This window comes from Panthera onca, chromosome A2, assembly GCF_046562875.1.
Source record: "Panthera onca isolate mPanOnc1 chromosome A2, mPanOnc1 haplotype 2, whole genome shotgun sequence".
NCBI classification, from domain to species: Eukaryota; Metazoa; Chordata; class Mammalia; order Carnivora; family Felidae; genus Panthera; species Panthera onca.
This window is the reverse complement of record NC_138340.1, coordinates 129,639,034-129,660,328: the sequence shown is the minus strand read 5'-3', so window position 1 is coordinate 129,660,328 and position 21,295 is coordinate 129,639,034. Positions and strand designations below refer to the sequence as shown.

General features: G+C 35.9%; 1 protein-coding gene across 7 annotated transcripts in view; it reads left to right on the top strand.

Moving 5' to 3' along the window:
• Positions 1-21,295, top strand: part of IMMP2L (inner mitochondrial membrane peptidase subunit 2) — an 886,893-nt gene that overhangs the window by 587,240 nt on the left and 278,358 nt on the right. For all 7 annotated transcript variants that reach the window (XM_078440485.2, XM_060632889.1, XM_060632892.2 and 4 more), the window contains one exon: positions 12,979-13,044. In XM_078440485.2, coding sequence (XP_078296611.1) covers positions 12,979-13,044 — 66 coding nt within the window. The remainder of the gene's footprint in view (positions 1-12,978; positions 13,045-21,295) is intronic.

Sequence of the window (21,295 nt, the reverse complement as noted above, 5' to 3'; positions counted from 1 at the left end):
CAAAGCTCCAGTGCTACAGTGAAATGAAACTCCTTAGTTCCTACCATTCAGATGAAGACTGGTGGGTGGTGAGCATATGTTTCTGAGAATCTGCCTTTATTTAAATCAAAGCCTCCTTCATACATTTAACCCACAGGCATGTAAGGCCAGTTGGAGATTATTTTCCTTAATTGTATTTGGACTTGTTTTACTCCATTGTAGAGGTATTTGAGGATTATGACGGTTGTACCTGTATCTGGAAGATAACTCATTAAGCTTCAGCTGTGGGAACCATATGGAAATCAGGCCCCCTATGAATTTCCTGCGCACGTGAAGATGAGGGTTTGCTCCCGTTTTGATTTAATAGTCTCTCACTGCTGCTCTGGTTTGAGGAAAGCTGTTGATCATGTTTGAGCTGCAGAGTGATTTTAGAGCCTGTGAAATGTACAGCTCACGAAGAGCTTCAACATGACAGCTGTAGAGATTAGAGTCCATTTTGTGTGTGTACAGAATTAGGGGACCGATGCTCAGAAAGCAGGCAAGCCTTCTCACATTAATCACTGTCTTTCAACCGAGACTCAAAGTGACTTTCTGTAAGGAACAACACACGTGGGTAGACATCATATGTTCCATTTTAAGTGGGTACCGATTGTTCGAAATAAATTTCTATGGACTAGAAAAAGAAGTGATTACAGTATGTGTATACTAAAGAATGATAGGAAGGGGTAAATAATCTGGCAAACTGTAGCCTCAACATAATTCAGTTTTTATATATTTATACAAAGGCATACCTGAACACATTTGTTAGTTCTTACTCATTGTGTCCACCAAAACTAGCAGGACAAGCTTTAGCCTTAAGAAAGGATGCATCACAAGTTGGGATATGGTTGCGACTTTGGGAAAGGGATTCCTTTGATGTTCTATATCTAGGACACTGGGCACTAGGAATATTTTGGTCTCTGAATGTCCTTACAAAGAATAAAACCTTTCCAGGATAACCCAGCAACGGAAAGGACGATCATGGGAGTGTAATAACCATGTAACCAACTTTCTCTGATTCTGAGGCTCTGTTAAATTACTAGAAAGCAAATTTAGCAACTTCAAGGGTCTTCCGTCTCCAAACTGAGATGTCAGTGCTTCTGTGCCCCCTTTGATGAATCTGTCGGCACATCCCTCTACTTCACCTGGCTGTGTACCTCTCTAGTGACTGCTCTGTACCTATGCGGTACGTTTACCCTAATAAGGTAACTTCTGTTAGTTCTTGGTAATCTCCCCATTTTTCTTCCCTTGTCTCCAAAGTTGCCTTACAACCACTTGGAATTCTTTTTTTTTCTGTTCAGAATTTTTAATTTTATTATTATTTTTTAAATTTACATCCAAATTAGTTAGCATATAGTGTAACAATGATTTCAGGAGTAGATTCCTTAATGCCCCTTACCCATATAGCCCATCCCCCCCTCCCACACCCCCTGTAACCCTCTGTTTGTTCTCCATATTTATGAGTCTCTTCTGTTTTGTCCCCCTCCCTGTTTTTATATTATTTTTGTTTCCCTTCCCTTATATTCATCTGTTTTGTCTCTTAAAGTCCTCATATGAGTGAAGTCATATGATATTTGTCTTTTGCTGACTAATTTCGCTTAGCATAATATCCTCCCGTTCCATCCATGTAGTTGCAAATGGCAAGATTTCATTCTTTTTGATTGCCAAGTAATACTCCAGTTCTTCTTTATCCATTCATCCACCGATGGACATTTGGCTCTTTCCATACTTTGGCTATTGTTGATAGTGCTGCTATAAACATTGGGGTACATGTGTCCCTTCGAAACAGCATACCTGTATCCCTTGGATAAATACCTAGTAGTTCAGTTGCTGGGTCGTAGGGTAGTTCTATTTTTAATTTTTTGAGGAACCTCCATACTGTTTTCCAGAGTGGCTGCACCAGCTTGCATTCCCACCAACAATGCAAAAAAGATCCTCTTTCTCTGCATCCTCGCCAACATCTGTTGTTGCCTTTGTTAATGTTAGCCATTCTGACAGATGTAAGGTGGTATCTCATTGTGGTTTTGATTTGTATTTCCCTGATGCTGAGTGATGTTGAGCATTTTTTCATTTGTCAGTTGGCCATCTGGATGTCTTCTTTGGAGAAGTGTGTATTCATGTCTTTGCCCATTTTTTCACTGGATTATCTGTTTTTTGGGTGTTGAGTTCGATCAGTTCTTTATAGATTTTGGATACTAACCCTTTATCTTATATATTGTTGGCAAATATCTTCTCCCATTCTGTTGGTTGCCTTTTAGTTTTGCTGATTGTTTCCTTCGCTATGCAGAAGCTTTTTATTTTGATGAGGTCCCAGTACATTTTTGCTTTTGTTTCCCTTGCCTCCAGAGATGTGTTGAGTAAGAAGTTGCTGCGGCCAAGATCAAAGAGGTTTTTGCCTGCTTTCTCCTCGAGGATTTTGATGGCTTCTTGTCTTACATTGAGGTCTTTCATCCATTTTGAGTTTATTTTTGTGTATGGTGTAAGAAAGTGGTCCAGGTTCATTCTGCATGTTGCTGTCTAGTTTTCCCAGCACCACTTGCTGAAGAGACTGTCTTTATTCCATTGGATATTCTTTCCTGCTTTGTCAAAGATTAGTTGGCCATATGTTTGTGGGTCCATTTCTGGGTTCTCTATTATGTTCCATTGATCTGAGTGTCTGTTCTTGTGCCGGTACCATACTGTCTTAATGATTACAGCTTTGTAGTATAGCTTGAAGTCTGGGATTGTGATGCCTTCTGCTTTGGTTTTCTTTTTCAAGATTGCTTTGGCTATTCGGGGTCTTTTCTGGTTCCATACAAATTTTAGGATTATTTGTTCTAGCTCTGTGAAGAATGCTGGTGTTGCTTTGATAGGGATTGCATTGAATATGTAGATTGCTTTGGGTAGTACTGACATTTTAACAATATTTCTTCTTCCTATCCAGGAGCATGGAATATTTTTCCATTTTTTTGTGTCTTCTTCAATTTCTTTCATAAGCTTTCTATAGTTTTCAGTGTATATATTTTTCACCTCTTTGGTTAGATTTATTTCTAGGTATTTTATGGTTTTGGGTGCAATTGTAAATGGGTTCGATTCCTTGATTTCTCTTTCTGTTGCTTCATTGTTTGTGAATAGGAATGCAACCGATTTCTGTGCATGAATTTTGTATCCTGAAACTTTGCTGAATTCACGAATCAGTTCTAGCAGTTTTTTGGTGGAATCTTTAGGGTTTTCCATATAGAGCATCATGTTATCTGCGAAGAGTTTGTGACCGCTAAACCAGCCCAGCAAAAAATTTTAAGGGGGACTCTCTGATGAGAGAAAAGATGAATGAATGAATGAATGAATGAATAAATAAATAAATAAATAAATAAATAAATACCAAAAGCAACAAAGATTAGAAAGGACCAGAGAACACCACCAATGTTCAACTCCAACTCTACAAACAACATAATGACAATAAATTCATATCTTTCAGTACTCACTCTAAACGTCAATGGACTCAATGCTCCAATCAAAAGGCATAGGGTAACAGAATGGATAAGAAAACAAGATCCATCTATATGCTGTTTACAAGAGACTCGCTTTAGACCTAAAGACACCTTCAGATTGAAAGTAAGGGGATGGAGAACCATCCATCATGCCACTGGTCAACAAAAGAAAGCCAGAGTAGCCATACTTATATCAGACAATCTAGACTTTAAAAATAAAGACCATATCAAGAGATGAAGAAGGGCATTATATCATAATTAAGGGGTCTATCCACCAAGAAGATCTAATAACTGGAATTCTTTTAACTCCTCATCAAATCCTTTGTCATGCTCAACTTTCCTCTTCTCACTAACAGACATTTATTCTCAGCTACTAAAAACTCTTTCTAAATTGAAACCCTTCTAGCTTCTCAGACATTATATTCTTCCCCTCTCCTCTGTCTCCATATACTCCATCCAGCAGAAAGGAATAAGGTCATACATGCTAGGAGGCCTAGAACTAAATGCATACCATTAAGAATAAGAGACATTTAACTTAAAATTAGTATTTTTTTTAGTTTAAAGCATTGATAAACTGTCATAGTTATAAGTTATTGCAGTATAAGTAGTAGAAAAAAATATATATGTAGAAAAAGTTTCTGATAGCTTAGAAACTGGAGCAGTGTAAGTGGCTGTCCAGATGAGCAAGTAAATGATATTGCTGTTTGCAGAGATGACCAGTTGCAGTGGATTCTATAAAGTCCCAAAATATCATGGCCTTTTTTTTCCCCTGAAGACAATTTACTAATGCTATTCAGTTTGTTATTGGGGGCATAAAGTTGACATTTTCAAGGGAGCAAATTATGTATGGTTATTGGAGCCTAACTTAAAATTCTTCCATAGAGCAATAGTACCATACAGTATTTTTAAAATTAATAATTTCAGCAGGGTTAGAACAGAAGCAAGCCAGGATGCTTCATATTCTACTTATATTTTGACCTCTATACTATCAACATTCTCCAAGAGATTGAGCATTTTAGAGAAATTACGATACTCTCAGTGATTATGTGGAATTTCACTTCTCCCGACACATATACCTAACTCAATTTTACTGGAAAATTTGAATCCAGCAGCATACTTGCAACATTAATAGTGTATGTCACTACAGTCACTAGAGAGCATATTAGTCTACTGATACATGTGATGGAATAAAGAAAATAGAATGGGTGCACGTTCTCATGTCATAACAATAATGTATGCCAAAATATATAACTTTATTTTGCCATTACTGGAATTTAGGTTTCTTATTGCAAACCAAACCTTATTCTTTTCAAATTAGGGTAAACTCAAGAATGTTCAAAGGTAATTCAAGTCAAATGAAGTCTGGCTTTTGTTCTTCATCTTGTCAGAGTAGCATTAGGCTCTGGGGAGTTTAGAGTGTGACCGCAGCAGGGGAGGGACACCTGAACCTCAGTTGACAGCTCTCCATGCTCTCGTCCATTGAACGGTATATTGGCCTGTCTGGTTGTAAAAATCCAACCCCTCACCCCCATGCTGGCAGCTACTGAAATGCCCCCATTCCCGTCTAACTCCTTATTTTCTATTGCCTGACTTTGCAAAGTGTCATATGGTGACTATCATCATGAGCCAGAAAGGCAGCAGGTTGGCACATCAGTGTATACCTCACAATTTTATTTGACCACAGAAGGTCACACTGAAGAACTTCTATCCGTGTTGTTTGGTGCGCGCACCTCTAATGGATGCATATGGAATTTAACAGCTTCTGTTCATCACAAACACCTGTGGAACACAATTAGGCCGATTTCAGAAACTTAATTCACCATAGATAAGACATTCCTTTCATGTTTATAAGGAAAATAATTTTGTTTCTTTTTTTTTTCCCTTTGGATATTTGTCCAACAAGAAATTAATTATGGGTGGAGCTTAAGTGCTGGCTCCAGGTTAAATGATCAAGACTGCCTTTGTTCTCCCTCTCTTTGCTTCTACCAAGATCCCTCATGCCCTAAGCTTGTTATCTCACACCCCATAATATGACAACATTGAGGCAAACTGCAAGTGGGATGTTAGAGACAGACTGGCCCCTGGGCGGTCCTTCCAATAGCATTCTCTAGGTGAGTGCACCTATTGCAAATATCCTGCCTGGACATCGGTATAAGTGTTTTGTCTTCAGCTCTTAGGTACTAGTATGTGTTTTGCATCTCAGTTGGTCTGCCTTTTCCATGATGTGTTGATGGATACAGATATGGCTTGATACAGAAAATGTCAATACCTTGTACTTTCAGCCTGTTTCACGGTTTGTATGTTCTTCAAGTCTACTAAAAGAATGTGGCACTATTTGCTAACCTGGTTGAAGCTAAAAATATAAAGCCAATTAGCTTAATTGAAATATTAGGATTATAAAGTTAGTTTGAAGGTTTGAGTCCTTTGAAGACTGGTTAATTTTTCTTCCATGGCCTTAACCGGTACCCTATTACAAAGACATACTCACTGAATGTGGGTAGAGGGGCAAAATCTAATTGACTACAGGAGAAACAGCTCAGGTACTCCTGAGTGCATGTTGTACTTTGGGCACAGAGTGGTAGTACTTTTATATGAAGGTTTGTACTTTGGTAGTCTAATTAAAAGTATAGTCAGTATACATATTTATGTTAAGTATTCATCTCCTCCAGTTCCACAGATATGCCAACTTTAAGCATATTCAATGTGTGAAAACCCAGATTTACAAAATAAAATCAGTGAATGTATTTTTCAGTCCAGGAGTTTCTTTACAGATCAGAGGAATTTCTTTAAATAGCAAGATGCCATATTGCATGATAGAATACACATACATACACATACATATATATGTTTTACATATATGCCATGTATTTTATATATGTGCTATATAAATATATTCATTTACATACAACCTGTTCTAGACTGTGAGGTATAACTGTAATTATGTTCAATACCTGAAGATTGCAAAGTTCTGTGTTTTGACATGCTTGAATTTAATAAACTGATGGAAATGAACTCATTGTTATGATTATACTGAATGCCTTAAGTTTTTCATAGTTAAGAACATTTATTTCAGAATCAAATACATGATTACAAAACTATTACTACTCTTTTATTTTTATTTGTTAATTGTTTATTTATCAAGGGAAACTATTTCATAACCCAATATTCATGTTTCATAGTTTAAGAACACGAGTCAGTGACAAATTCCATGGAACTCAACCCAAAGAAATTCTTTACGCTCCAAAATCACTTTGCACTCTAAACGATACCAGCCTTCTTCAGCTCCTCGAGATCTTTCATGGAATCATAGTTTCTGTAGAAATCCGCATATGCCTTTTTTCTTTGTTTGGCCACAGCAGACTTACAGAGGGCCGCAACCCCCAGGGATACAGTGACTGCTCCAACAATATGAAATCACAGAGACTTGGCCAGGAGGCCAAGCATCAAAGGTTTTTTCAAAGCACTGGAATTCATGGTAGTTATTTTCCTCAACACCAACTGTAAACCCAACGTCCTTCCTAGGTGACATAGAAATGGACCTCATCTCTTTTCAAGTAGAGAAGTTGAAGTCATAATACACACTTAATTGATTTTACATAATCAAGGCTGATTTACTGAGAAGGCCAGTTGTCACTATTTGCTTATTAAATTTCTTACAATCCTAATTAGTGACAGTGAAACAAGTCTTTGACTTAACCAAGAAAAATTTTTATCAGTAAACAACAGCTTAATTCTTTAAAGCCCATGCTTTTGTTATTTCATCAGTGCTATTAAAATACATTTGTGTAAAGAATTGTAGAAGATAAATCTGAAACACAAGCTTGTCGCTCCTGCTGCCACATTCTTCGATTGCTTAGAAACCCTGACTGAAGTCTCTCAGGTTCTCTGAAAAACTCTCTTGCTGCTGCTCAGTAGCCTGATTCAGGTAGGCTATGCTGTGAGAAGATAGCCAAAGTGGATATATCATCCCTTCCCTGTTCTGGCCCTATCCTACATATGAGCATGCTAAAGAAAATTGGCCCCAGTGCTCTAAAACTCCTTTTATCTCAAGATTTTCTATGCACCTAACCCTCTCTGCCCCTGCCTGATGGTACCTTTCCCACGATCTCTCCACAAGATCTGGTCCCCATAAAAACTCAGTTATTATTGAAAGCTCATTTGAAACATTAACCTGGCTTTGGCCACCTCATCTGTCAATCCCCTTAATAATAAGGAGCCTGTTGGGTTGGAGCACTTTCTGAGAAACCAGGGCAAATGTGATTGTTTGGGATTGAAATACAAAATAATAAATACAAATATTGGCCATTATATTAATAGTATATTGAATATATAACTATTATATTGAAATATAGAATATTCAAATTCCGAAAGTATATCTGAAGTTACAAGCTCTGCATTTGTGAGTTTATTTCAAGAATGGACCCAAAGGGCAACGAAAGTCCAGATAGTGTGTTTTCTTTAAATTTAAAAGATTCACGTGATACAAAGCAAAGTCTGTAAGGGCAACAATGTAGCTGAAATGATGACCAAAGTAAAATGTTTTGAGAGTACTAATTAATACAACTGCACTGAATTAAAAAAAAATCATTAAAAGTGCAGTTATAGGTGAAAGTTCATATTACTGAGAGTGAAGAAAATCTACAGAATTCGACATTGAAAATTGCTCATTTTTATCTTGATTTTATAGATAATACCCATTTAAGTTAAGACTAATCTGTGCTTTTCACTGTGAATAGTATTATATTTAGTTTTAATGTTTCTTTAGTTAATTGTATAATAAAGTTTGGCCAAACCGTTAAGATGCCTTTCTTGCCTTCTAATTCAACAGTCTGTGAAAATCCCTTCATTATAAGAGGGGTTTTTAAATAAATATTCTGTGAATCTAAAAGAAGGATTGTAACAGTTTGCTTGGGCCCAGCTAATTGATCTCCTTTATGAATTTATTTTAAGACGAGATAGATAGCTCTAAAATTTACCTACTTACGAGGTACTAGGCCTGCCTGCCAGAGATTTTATACATGTTGTCTCAGTAGTTATGTGATGATAGAAGTGAAGGAAATCGCCAAGATTTCTAGAGATTCCTAAACTCACATGCCCTCAGCCACTAGAGATTTGTTCAACAAGCCCTTGGAACTCTGGCACTCTCGTAGTCTCTGCTTCTCAGCTCCTACAGACATTTTTTCTTGCAAGAATGTGGGCCTAGGACTGCCAGATCTTCCTATTTTTTCAAGAGGAACAAGAAATTAGAATTTTTGTGTGAAGTCTCCTGTTTTATTGGCTAGTTCAAGATTGAAACAAAATTATGCATGAACCAAACAAAACCTTTCCACAGGCTAAATTTGATTGACTTCTTGTGCAGGACCTCTGATCTGGCCTTGTGTCCCTGAAAATGAGACCCATATTGGTTCTGTAGGATGATTGCAGTCAGTGGCTCACTTATAGCAAAAGAGTGACAGCCATCTCCATTGTAACAGGGTTGTGCCCCATGGAAATTGTACCCCAGTTCATACATTTGCAAGGCACGAGGTGACACAGTAGTGACACTTAGGCCATGGGTGAGATCACAAGCAACAGGGAAAAGGCTAGATACACTCATAGGCCTTTCTAGCTCTAACCTTCTATGAAAACCATGTCAGACCCAGGCAACATTTTCCAAAATTAAAAAAAAAAAAAGTGTGTGGTGATGGATTTAACTAGACTTATTGTGGTGAGCATTTTGCATTATATGCAAATATCAAATCATTATATTGTACACCTGAGACTAATAAAATGTTATATGTTAATTATACCTCAAAACAAAAGGAAGAGGGAAGTTATCACTTGATGTGACTTTCTTTTTATATGACTTTTTATAACTGTGTTGGGTGGACTTTTTATTCTACATCTTATTTTGATGATTCAAACAGCAATGTTCCCATTTTTTTTATTGTGATGGTGTAGTTATGTGTTTTAATGCATGGCCATTCTTTAGGACAGTAAAAAACAGCCTGTCTAATATAAGGCATGCCTAGAATATTAGTTCTTCTACCTTATGAAGGAAGAGTTAAAATTTAGACTGCACTGTATATATGTAATTAGTGTGGTATTTTTGCGGTATCAATGCTTACATTAGACTGTCGTTAAAGTGACTTCTGATAATGAGATTAATTCTGTGATAATCTGGGCCAATCCTGAGTCACATAAACATAAAAATATTTACAATCTGGAGGGAGGTTTTAGGATTTCACTATAAATGGGAGAAGAGTGAGAGCCTAGACACAGGATTAAGGTATGTGTGTGATGGAAGCAGGAACAGAGAGCGTGGCACACTTGCTAATCTTTCCATCCCCACAAAACTCAAAGGGCATCTCCTGAGTATTCCAAAGTACCTTCCTAGTGCTCCAGACAGGATCAAAATTACAGTGTACAGAAGGAACATACAAGAGCATGAAATCGTTTCCAGAGATTATGAGACCTAAGACATGGCTCTGTCCGTCCTGTAACAGGGTGAAAACAGCATTTTTATCAAGATGGGAAGTGAAATTCAAGAACATTAAGTGTCATAGGAATGCACTGACCGTGCTGCATCCTTTTCTCCTCCTGACAGCCTTTGCAGTTAGACACCCACCCATTCTGCCACACCAAACTCATGTGCGGAGCCCTGTGCGGATAATTCTAGGCATCCTGTCCAAGCCTCTGGAGGAAACGTGCCTAATTAAATCATCAGCATATGACAGAATGCTTAAAAGTCAGGATCCAGAGATAAATATTGTGAAACAATGCTTATTATGAAAACACTGAAATTACAAATTTAAATGCAAATTTTAGTATTTGTTGGACACCATACATCGTATCCCTAAAGGAGGGCATATAATCCTTCGCTTGTTATTCTTCGCACTTCCCAGGAGATGGGCAAATGGCCAAGGAAATTTAGACAAAGGGAAGTTCAATGACTTTCACAATGTAAATCTATAATAACTCTCATACCACTCTACTTACATGAAAGTAGTATATTCAAGAGCATAATGATTAAAATATAGATATAGATTTTGAGCAGTAATGGGATTAATGTTAGTAATAGCTTTTTTTTTCATTTTGAATCTTTTGATTAGATTCATGAGTTTAATATTACATTAAAATTTATAGATATATTTGAAATAGTAATTCATAAGACTTTAATTATATAGATAGCTCACTTTGCATATTCTATTTTGCCTCATGATCTTAAAATATAGATTATTTTAAAACATAAAATTCTTTCCAAGCACCTCAAGAGCTTAAAAGTTGTTGGCATAAAATACTGTTTTACAGTGATAAGGATTGCTTTTCATATTATTTCATTGGCATTAATACCGCATCAGTGTGAGGTGGGGGAACTTGGCGATTAGTTCAGGTCTCACGCCTTTCTTGGGGCATTTCTTCTTACGTAATGTCATATGATACCAACAGTTGTCATCTGCTAATAGACTTCCCACAAATCTGAACCAAAAACTCTAGGCATGCTTTTTTTTTTTATCAGATACAGAACTCCCTACACCCCAACTTTGGTTTTATGTCCTTCCTGATTTTTCCCTGTACAATTGCATGTACATTTTCTCTCTCTAATTACAGATGTGAGGTCACAGTATGTATACTATTTTCTAGCTTCCATTTCAATCTATGCATTATGTTGATATTTTCACATCATTAAAAATTCTTTTATAATATCATTTTAATGACTGGTAAATATTTTATTATGTGGATGGACTATTTACTTAATCTACTCTTAACAGAATTTTTTTCTCTTTTTAAAAATAGATAACATCTATACTGCTAAAATTTTGCATATATTCATAATTGTTTCATTAGGATTAATTCCTAAAACTACAATTGTCATGTTGAAAAGAATATAAAATCTTGTCACTGTTTTATGGAAATGCGTGATTACATTACCATATGCTTTATACATAGAGTACCCATGTCCCTAGACCCTCAACAACAAACTGTATTACTAGCATTACAATTGCTGTTGTTGTTGTCGTTGTTATCATTATTATTTGTTTGTCAGTGTAATAGGAAAATGGCATTCCATTGTTCTAATATGCAATTCTTTGGTGATCACAGAGGCTGAATATCATTTTATACATTTCTGGTTATCTAAAACAAAGAGACAAAGGAGAGGAATTTCCTAAATGTGTGTAAGTGGTCCTGCACAATTTATTCAGTTTCACTGTTCCAAGAACCCTCACTCTAGCTGCACACAGATGACAGTAAAATTATAGAGATGTAACGGTTAGTCAGTTCAGTGAAAGGGACAGTTCAGTCAAAAACTCTGACCAAATTTCCTTTTAAAATAAAGAATACTTATAATTTAGTGAAAAACGTGAGACTAATTTTCACAAGTAGATGCAAATGATTTAGATGATTTCATTTTCTCGGCAACATATAATGTGAAATATAAATCTTATTGAAACTGCATATTTACTTTGATGAAGTGTTACATTTTGAATATATTTAATCTTTTCAGTTTTTGTGCATTTACTTTCCTTTTTCAAAAGCAACTCAATTCAAAATGTGACTTGAATTGAAAATATTTTTATCTGTCTTTGATTTCCAAAATCATATTAAATGATCATTTATGTGATATATGAGATGTTCCTTGAAATGTGTCTGTTAAAAGACTTAAAACATTATTGGCAGGAAATTGGCCTTAGTAAGACTGAGTTAGCCCTTGCTGTGTAACAAATTTCCCCAACATCTAGAAGCTTAAAAGAACAAATGTTTATTATCTCACACATTTTCTGAGTATCACGAAGGCAAAGGCAGCTTAGGTGGGTGGCCTGGCTTGCGGTCTCTCAGGAGATGGTAGTGACACTTTTGGCCAGAGCTGTAGTCTCTTGACTAGGCTTGAAGGTTCTACTGCTACGCTCACTCACATGGTCGGCAGACATTTCCTCAACACATGAGTCTCTCCATAGGGCTACTCAGGGCAGACGTGGCTTTCTGCAGAGTGAGATTCTAGGGATAGAGTGGGATGTCAATACCCTTGTTTTAGCACTCCGAATTATGGAGTTTTCAAATGGCTAAACCCAAATGCAGTTTAAAAGACTCTTCTGATCTTTTTAAACACCTCTCATCTTCTTTGTTTTCTTATGGATTTAAATAAAATTCCATTGTTTATTTTAAATGAAATAAAGAAACTTTAATATGTGATTTTAAAGAAACATCTAATTTTCTTTATATATGAATCCTCTCTCTTGCAAGTACTTAGCTTTAATACTAAAATTCTTATCCTTCTCTACTTATTATTTTAATAAACTGTCATCATGGCTTCTCCTCCAAAGGTTTAAAATGATAATTACTTCAATAGTAGCTTTATATCACTTTGGGGACCTAAGTAGGACTGAGGCCATGTCATGGGTGCAAAGGATTCTGTAATGATTTTAATATAGCTTATTTTGTTGCAGAATTTCTTTTCATTTCCTTAAAACAATAGAGACATAACTGATTGTATAATCTTATTTTATTCTAGGTCCCCTAAAAACCCAGAACAGAAGATCATTAAAAGAGTGATTGCTCTTGAAGGAGATATTGTCAAGTAAGTACTTACACTGAGTTCAAGTTATAAATGCTGGAATTTTGTCAAGTTTTAAATCATGTTCCTTGGGAAGTACAATGCAGTTCAAAGGGGACCAGAGCTTTGGAGACATCCCAAATTAACTGGTACATCTTTAGCGAGCATCTCCAACTATTTCAGGATAGAAGGCACATGGAAACTTTTGATTACATTATCATCCTTTTTTTTTTTTTTTAATGTTTGTTTGTTTGTTTGTTTCTTTGAGAGAGAGAGAGAAAGGAGGGGGCAGAAAGAGAGAGAGAGAGAGAGAGAGAGAGGGAGAGAATCCCAATCAGGCTCCGCTCTATCACTGCAGAGCCTAATGCAGGACTGGAACCCATGAACTGTGAGATCATGACCTAAGCCTAAAACAAGAGTCAGAAGCTTAACTAACTGAGCCACGCAAGTGCCCCAATTATATTATTCTTTAAATGTGAGGCACAGGAGAAATAAATACTAATTCAATTTAATTTAGTCATGTTTTCTAAAATGACAACTAAATAATTATTTTTCAAATATTAAAATGAGCATGATTATTTTAGATTATGGTATCGAGGTTTATTTTAGAAAAATTCAAAAATGTTTTATTATTTTACAAGTATATACAGAAACTAGGTCAGAGCTTTCACACTCATAGCAATGGTGGAAAACGAGAAAGGATATAAAACAAAAGCTTCTGAATCCATGACTAAAATAGTAGCTTTAGGAAATAACAATGTAGGGGCAACTTATCTGCATAGCTTAGTTGGTTGAGAGTCCGACTCTTGATTTCTGCTCACGTCAAGATCTCTCAGTTGGTGGGATTGAGCCCCGAGTCTGACTCTGTATTGATGGCATAGACCCTGCTTGGGTTTCTCTTTCTCCCTCTCTTTCTCTGCCCCTCCCTCTCTCTCTCTCATAAAATAAATAAATAATCTTTAAAAAAAAGAAAATAACAATCTAACAATCAGGTATTTTAACAATCTGTAGTATTGTCTTATTTATTTTACTTGCTGATGAATCTAGAACAGCATTTGAGATTCAACAAGTAAGTATTGATGTGGCATGATGTGTCTCATTTTGATTGCTTACTTTTAAGTAAGTTGTAGTCAGGTCTATACAATGTAGAGGTCAAAATGCTCTGATAATTATTTCCAGAAAGTTTCCTGATCCTGTTTTCCAATAATCTTAATCCTAAAGTAACAGTGTTAAGCATTCCCCAGACCCTTTGTGGGGGTCAGTGAGATCAGAACTACTTTCCTAATAATACTAAGATGCTGTTTGCCTTTTTCATTCTTATTCTCTCTTGAGTATACAGTGGGGTTTTCCAGAGGCTGTGTGATGTGAGATATTGCTTCAGATTGCATGCAAGAGCAGATATGGGAATATGGTTGTCTTCTATTAAGCCAAACACGAAACGGATTGGCAAAAACATAAAAAATGCCACTGATTTCAACTCTTTATTTTGTTTTGGGAAATAATTATACTTTTCATTGAACGTATTTGTTTTTATGTGTTAACATATAGGTTTGTTATTATTTTAGATTGAATCTATAACATTGTTTTTATTTATCTTTTATTTTTTTAATTTTTTTAATGTTTATTTAGTTTATCTTTTTTTTAAATATGAAATTTATTATCAAATTGGTTTCCTTACAATACCCAGTGCTCATCCCAACAGGTGCCTTCCTCAATGCCCATCACCCACTTCCCCTTCCTCCCACCCCCCATCAACCCTCAGTTTATTCTCAATTTTTAAGAGTCTCTTATGGTTTGCCTCCCTCCCTCTCTAACTTTTTTTTCCCTTCCCTTCCCCCATGGTCTTCTGTTAAGTTTTTCAGGATCCACATAAGAGTGGAAACATATGGTATCTGTCTTTCTCTGTATGACTTATTTCACTTAGCGGAACATTCTGCAGTTCCATCCACATTGCTACAAATGGCCATATTTCATTCTTTCTCATTGCCAAGTAGTATTCCATTGTGTATATAAACCACAATTTCTTTGTCCATTCATCAGTTGATGGACATTTAGGCTCTTTCCATAATTTGGCTATTGTTGGAAGTGATGCTGTAACATTGTTTTTAATTTGCCATTTTAATTCCCCATATGGTAAATATTGACAGAGTATATTTGCTAATATGGTAAATATTGACAAATGGTATCCACATAAACAACAGTTCTTTGAGATCCTCAATTATTTTTAAGAGTACAAATTATTTTTAGAGTATAAAGGACCAAACAATTTGAGAACTTGTTGATGTAGGAATGAATGGGCAAAACTTTCATGTCATGAATTCCTGTTCATTGGTAGTCTGCATGGTATTAATGGAGATATTGAGGTATTGTTTGAATGCTTTACATTTATGTATATTTGTGTTTTTTTCAAAATCTTTATTGATGTGTAATTTATATACTGTATAAATCACCCATTTTAAATATAGTTTAATGTTTCATTATAAACATTATTGTATATAATATATATATGTTATTATATATATATATTATTATATATAAATATAGTGCAACCCTCACCACATCTAGTTTTTGAGAGCTTCCATTACCTTCAAAATTCCCTCTTTCCATTTGCACTTAACTGAAGCTACTCCAGTGCCAGTGGCCAATCCCAGACAACCATGGATCTGCTTTATGTCTCCATAGTTTGGCCTTTTCTAGAAATTTTATTTAGACAGTATTATACAATATGTAGTCTTTTATATCTGTGTTTTTTCCACCACGTATCAGAATGGTTTCTTTTCTGTCTCCTCCAATGTGTGAATATCTGTAGTTTGTGCTTTTTTATTATTAAGTATATTCTATGTATCGACATCCCACATTTTGTTTGTGTACTTACAAGTTAATGAAGATTAGGATTTTTCCAGTTTGGGGATATTATGAGTAAAGATATGGACATTTGTGTCACTGCTATGGACACTTGTGTCTTTGGGTAGAAATATGTTTTTATTTCTACCGAGAAGTATTCACATATGTCATTGTTAAAACACCTATATACCTAGGGATACTGGGTATTTTGGTGAAATATATGTTTAACTTTGGTAGCTACCAAACTGTTTTTGAAAGTGGCTATTGTATTTTATGTTCTACAGTCAGTGTAAAAGGGGTTGAGGTTCTTTGTACTCTTGCTAACACTTGGTACCATGAATATTTTTTTATTATAACCATCCTCGTGGATATAAAATAGAATCTTGTTGTGGTTTTGATTTGCATTTCCCTGAAGGCTACTGATGTTGAGCATGTTTCCATGTGCTTATGTGCCATTTATATATCTACTTGAGTGAAGCGTCTGTTCAACGCATTTGCTTGTTTTGTACTGGTTATTTAATATTTTGAATTATAAGAAGTCCTTTGATTTTGAGACCTTAAATAGATTGGGCATTTTGGGGGGAGGATGAATGGGCGTGTATAATAATGTGATTTTAGTTAGGTGTAAGTGTGTTAATATCAAAGAGTTTAGTTTTTGTTACCTGGAGGATTTGCATTTTCAATTTGCAGAATCTGAGGACTGTGTTTTTTTTTATTTTGAAGAGGCTATCTAGCCTTCTGATTTCTGGGAACTGGGAAGGGCAATAATTTGGAAAACCATTTAACATACATGCATAAATATACAAAATATTCTTTTAATATTTGGAAAACAGTGTGGATATGATGCAAATCCCATTTAAAGAATGAGTTAGCAAAGCTTGAAAACATTATGTTAAATGAAAGAAGCTGATCACAAGAGACCATATACAATTTAATTCTATTTATGGTGTATGAAATGTCCAGAATAGGCAAATTTATAGAGACAGAAAATAGAGGCATAAAGAAGGAGAATGAAAGATATGGGTATAGTAGGTTTTTGTGTTTTGTGTTTTGTTTTTGTTTGTTGGTTGGTTGGTTGGTTGGTTGGTTGGTAGGGGACATGAAAACATTCCAAGATAAATTGTGATAGTCTCACAGCTCTGTGAATATATTAAAAACAGTGAATGTACATTTTAAATGAGTAAATTATGTGTTATATGAACTACATCTCAGTGAAGTTATTTAAATAAAAGAATTGGTCAACACAGGAAGCAAAAATTTTATCTATGTCAAATAATCTAACAAGATTAGGAATGCCAAGGGATTCATTTTATAGTATAATACAAAGAGAAGACAGTTTTAATTCAGATGTATCAATATTGATTAGATCTGAAGAGTCAACGCAAGATGTAAAACTTGGTCAGACATAAAAATCTCTGTACAATTAGAAATCCTACAACAGACCTCCCTGAGAAAGAAACCTGGCTTGTTCTTTCCTCAGTAAATGTAAATACTGTATTAGGTTCACAGAGGAGAGGCAGAGCTGGAGGGAGGATTATCGGCACAGGGTTGGGAGATGAAGAAAAGGGAGGTGGGGATGTAAGAGATTTATACCCTTTCCCCCCACTGATGCAACCCATGTGCAAAGTCTGGCTTCTTTGTTCTGATCCTGAAAATTAACTCTTTGGACATATGTCCCTTTCTGTCCCCCTTCACTACACCTCTACCATGAACCCATGAATGGCATACAGAATGGAAGTGTCAAGGCTCAAGACTTTCCTAGTATGTAGCCTCTAAAAACTATTTGATAATTGATTAGAGAAAATAATTTTTGTATTTGGTGTTTTAAAAGAAAATTTAAAATTTTATTCCTCTGAAATATTGGTATGTAAGAATTATAGGCTTCCTGGGTTTTAAATTAATAGTTGAAAATATTCCTGGGGTGCCAGGGTGGCTTAGTCGATTGAGCGTCTGACTTCAGCTCAGGTCATGGTCTCACCGTTGGTGAGTTCGAGCCCCACATCAGGCTCTGCGCAGACAGTGCAGAGCCTGTTTGGGATTCTGTGTCTCCTTCTGTCTCTTCACCCTTCCCCTGTACTCTCTCTCTCTCTGAAAATAAATAAATAAACTTAAAAATTATTAAAATATAATGGAATAATTCCTATAATATATTTCTAACAGCATTTATAAATATTAACAGGTATTTAAGTATAGTAAAGTATTATTTACTATTAGGCTTACCTTTTTTTTCTCTATGACACATTTTTTCAATGCCAAAACATATACAAAAAATTTTTTAAATTTGCTTTCTGTCTACCACTAGAAATCATTTGTCTATTGGTGTCCTAACATGTAGAAGACAGGGTGCTTTGATCTGTAATGTGGACTTTCCATTCCCACTTTTAACTTGGATAATGCTTGATTTCTTAGTAGGCAAGCTAAAAATAAATGCACATCACCAAATTCTTTCTTTCCTTTTTTTTTTTTTTTTGGAGAAAAAACTTGATATATCATAAAATGATCAAAGAAAAAAGTTTTGACTTATTACAACTCAAGTTACCCTTATTGTGGGTTTTGTAGTATTTTTATTGTGAATTACACGTAATTAGAGGGTAGAGAGGAAACGATTATCTTTTCAGAGCTAAGCACTTCAAAGTCTTAATTTAATCCTCAATTTAATGTTCTGTTAGTTTAAAAAAAAACAGATATGTAGTAAAGTATAGTTTAAAGACCCCTTTTTTAATGGTAATTCAGCAGATGATTGAATTATGTTCTGTTTCTACCTGGGGAAGGAAGGGTGTTAGAAGCCAGGGATCAGCCTAGCCTCACTGAAGAATCGGAACGGGAGTTCAGCAGGACTACTGGTTTCTGTTCATTTGTACCCTCTGTCTGCTGGCGTGTTGCTTTTGCCCATCTTGTTTGGGTTCCAGTTGGCTTCTGCCCCATTGCTAACTGCTGACTTCCTTGGGTTTGCCTCTTGTTTAAACTACCTGAGAGAATATGAGTGTGTCCCTTTGAGGTGTAGGTCTAGGATATGCCCACCTGACAGGCCACTGGTCGGCCAATAAACCAGCTGCCTTTGGGGTAGGCACCCTTCCTTGGTCTGGCCAGTGTGGCTGTGTTGGCCAGTTGCCTAGTACAGACCCTGTGGCTATAAGGGACCTCTTGGAAGGGGCTCGCAGGTATGGCAGATAGTGTGAGGCCTCCCAAATTGGAGCACTGTGATTAGCATTCACTTTGCTCAAAATTACCCTTTGAAACCTCATGTTCAAGAAAACTATAATCTCTTCTCCTTGGTAGTTGTTTTGACATTACTCTCTGAGGAAGATTTACGTACTCACTTATTTACTTACTTACTTAAATTACAGAAATAACAGAAATTTGAAAAATTCAAAATGCTATAATGAACATCCTTGCACACATACTTTTTTGGACATGTGTGTGTTTATTGTTGTAGAACAGAGAGCTAGAAGTAGAAATACTGGGTCAACATCTGTTGCTGTTGTTGTTGTTATTTTTAGTTCTAATATACAGCCAAATTTCCCTCCTAAGAGTTTTACACTCTTACCAATATGTTTATACTCTTACCAACAATACATGAAATATGATTTTCAGAAAAAATTGATTTAAAGATCATATGCAATGGGGAAATTGTGGACTTCAGATTCAGAAGTCAAAACATTTCCACACAAATTGTGAAATTAGTTTAGATGATTGGGTTACGTTTGTTTTAATCAGTTCCCTGACCTATAGACCTTAGAAACATTCATTTAATGAGAACTGGTCTAGCCACTAGAGAGACACAATTGAATAGAAGAGACAAAGTCCCTGCCCTCATGGAGGTTACATTCTAGTGGTTAGAAGCAGATAATCATCAAATACATAACACATAATGCAATGCCATGAGCTCAAAGTACTAAAGAAAAATAAAGTAGGAAAAAAAGTATAGAGCAGGGGTCTGGAACTGCTACTTTAGGTAGGATGTTCATAGTCAACCTCTCTAATGAGAATATATTTGAGCAGACTTCTAAATTAAGGGAAAAAGGAAGAGAGCCATGTTAGTATCTAGGACAAAGGAAGTTCAGACCAAAGAAATAACAAATGTAATCCTGAAATGTATATGCATAAAGTGAGTTTAAGGAATTGCAAGAAGTCAGCATATCAACCCTACTGAATGAGGTAAACTGAGGTAGGAGACTAGGAGTAAGAGGTTTGCAGAGCTTTGTGGCTCATAGGAAGGATGTTGAATTTTATTGTAGTAACATGGCAGGCCTGTGGAATGTTATGAACCATGACTGATAGGATATGATTGGCATTTTTAAAGGATCGTTTTGTCTGCTGTATGGAGGAAAGACTAAAGGGAGGCAATCTGACCCAAGTAACGGGTCCAAGTATTTCTCTCTTGAGGAAATAATATGTAGCTTCCTCTAAAAGTAGTTAAGTATCTTTGTTTATGACATGAATGGTGACTACTTTGATATTTTCAGAGTGACTCATTTAAGTAGTCACATTATTTGTAATCACAGTCATTATGATTATATTGACAAGGCAAAAGTACAGTTGAAGTATTTGTTCAGCGAATTCAGCCAAATACTTCTAAGACCATAAAAGAGGTGACTTGGCAAGTCTGAACTTTCTGTCAGGATGTCCACATTAATTAACATCACAAAGCAGTTTCTCGATTGTGTGGATAACTTAGCCAGGAATGTAGTCATTTTCATGTTAACCCAAATGCGCCTACTTATCTATAACACAAGCAGTAAAAAAGCCGATGAAAGTAATATTTAGACAAGGCCATTAGTTCCACCAAAATATTTTTCATAGTTATTTGCTTTTTCTTATTAATTTGTTATGACTCACATAGAAGGACTGTTTTAGAAAAAGATAAAATGAATAGAAAGCACCAAACTGCAGGAAGTCAATGTGAATCAACCACAATTGAAATGTGTAAGGCATCAACATTTTTTGTTGGGCACTTGTATTTCTGTTTCACAGATTTTCTCAGCCCTGTCAGAAACGAAGTCTATTATCATTTCTCTTCTTACCTACTGAAATACACTTTACAGACACTTGGAATCTGGGATTCTGTGTAGTTAGCAACCTCAGTGAAGTGAGTCACCAGTGAAGAAGGTAACCATATAATTTATCACCTAAAGAAGGACACATTTGGGAGTGAAAGGGGATGGTTACTGTGTTGGATCAATCAGCATAATGTGGTGGCCAAGACTGACTGGAACAAATGTTCACCCTGCCAATGAAATAGAAGCTACTTTATCATTCATTCACTTTGCATAATTTGATTTCCTTTAGTCTGTGGCTCTCCTTGTTCAGGAGTCCAAGAAGTGTTCATAGAAAACAGAGTCACTTCACTTCCTGTCCAGGGAGGCCTTAGGTCAGGCAGGATCAATGGTGTTGTGGAAAAGCACATCCTGCTCACAACACAGGCATTTCC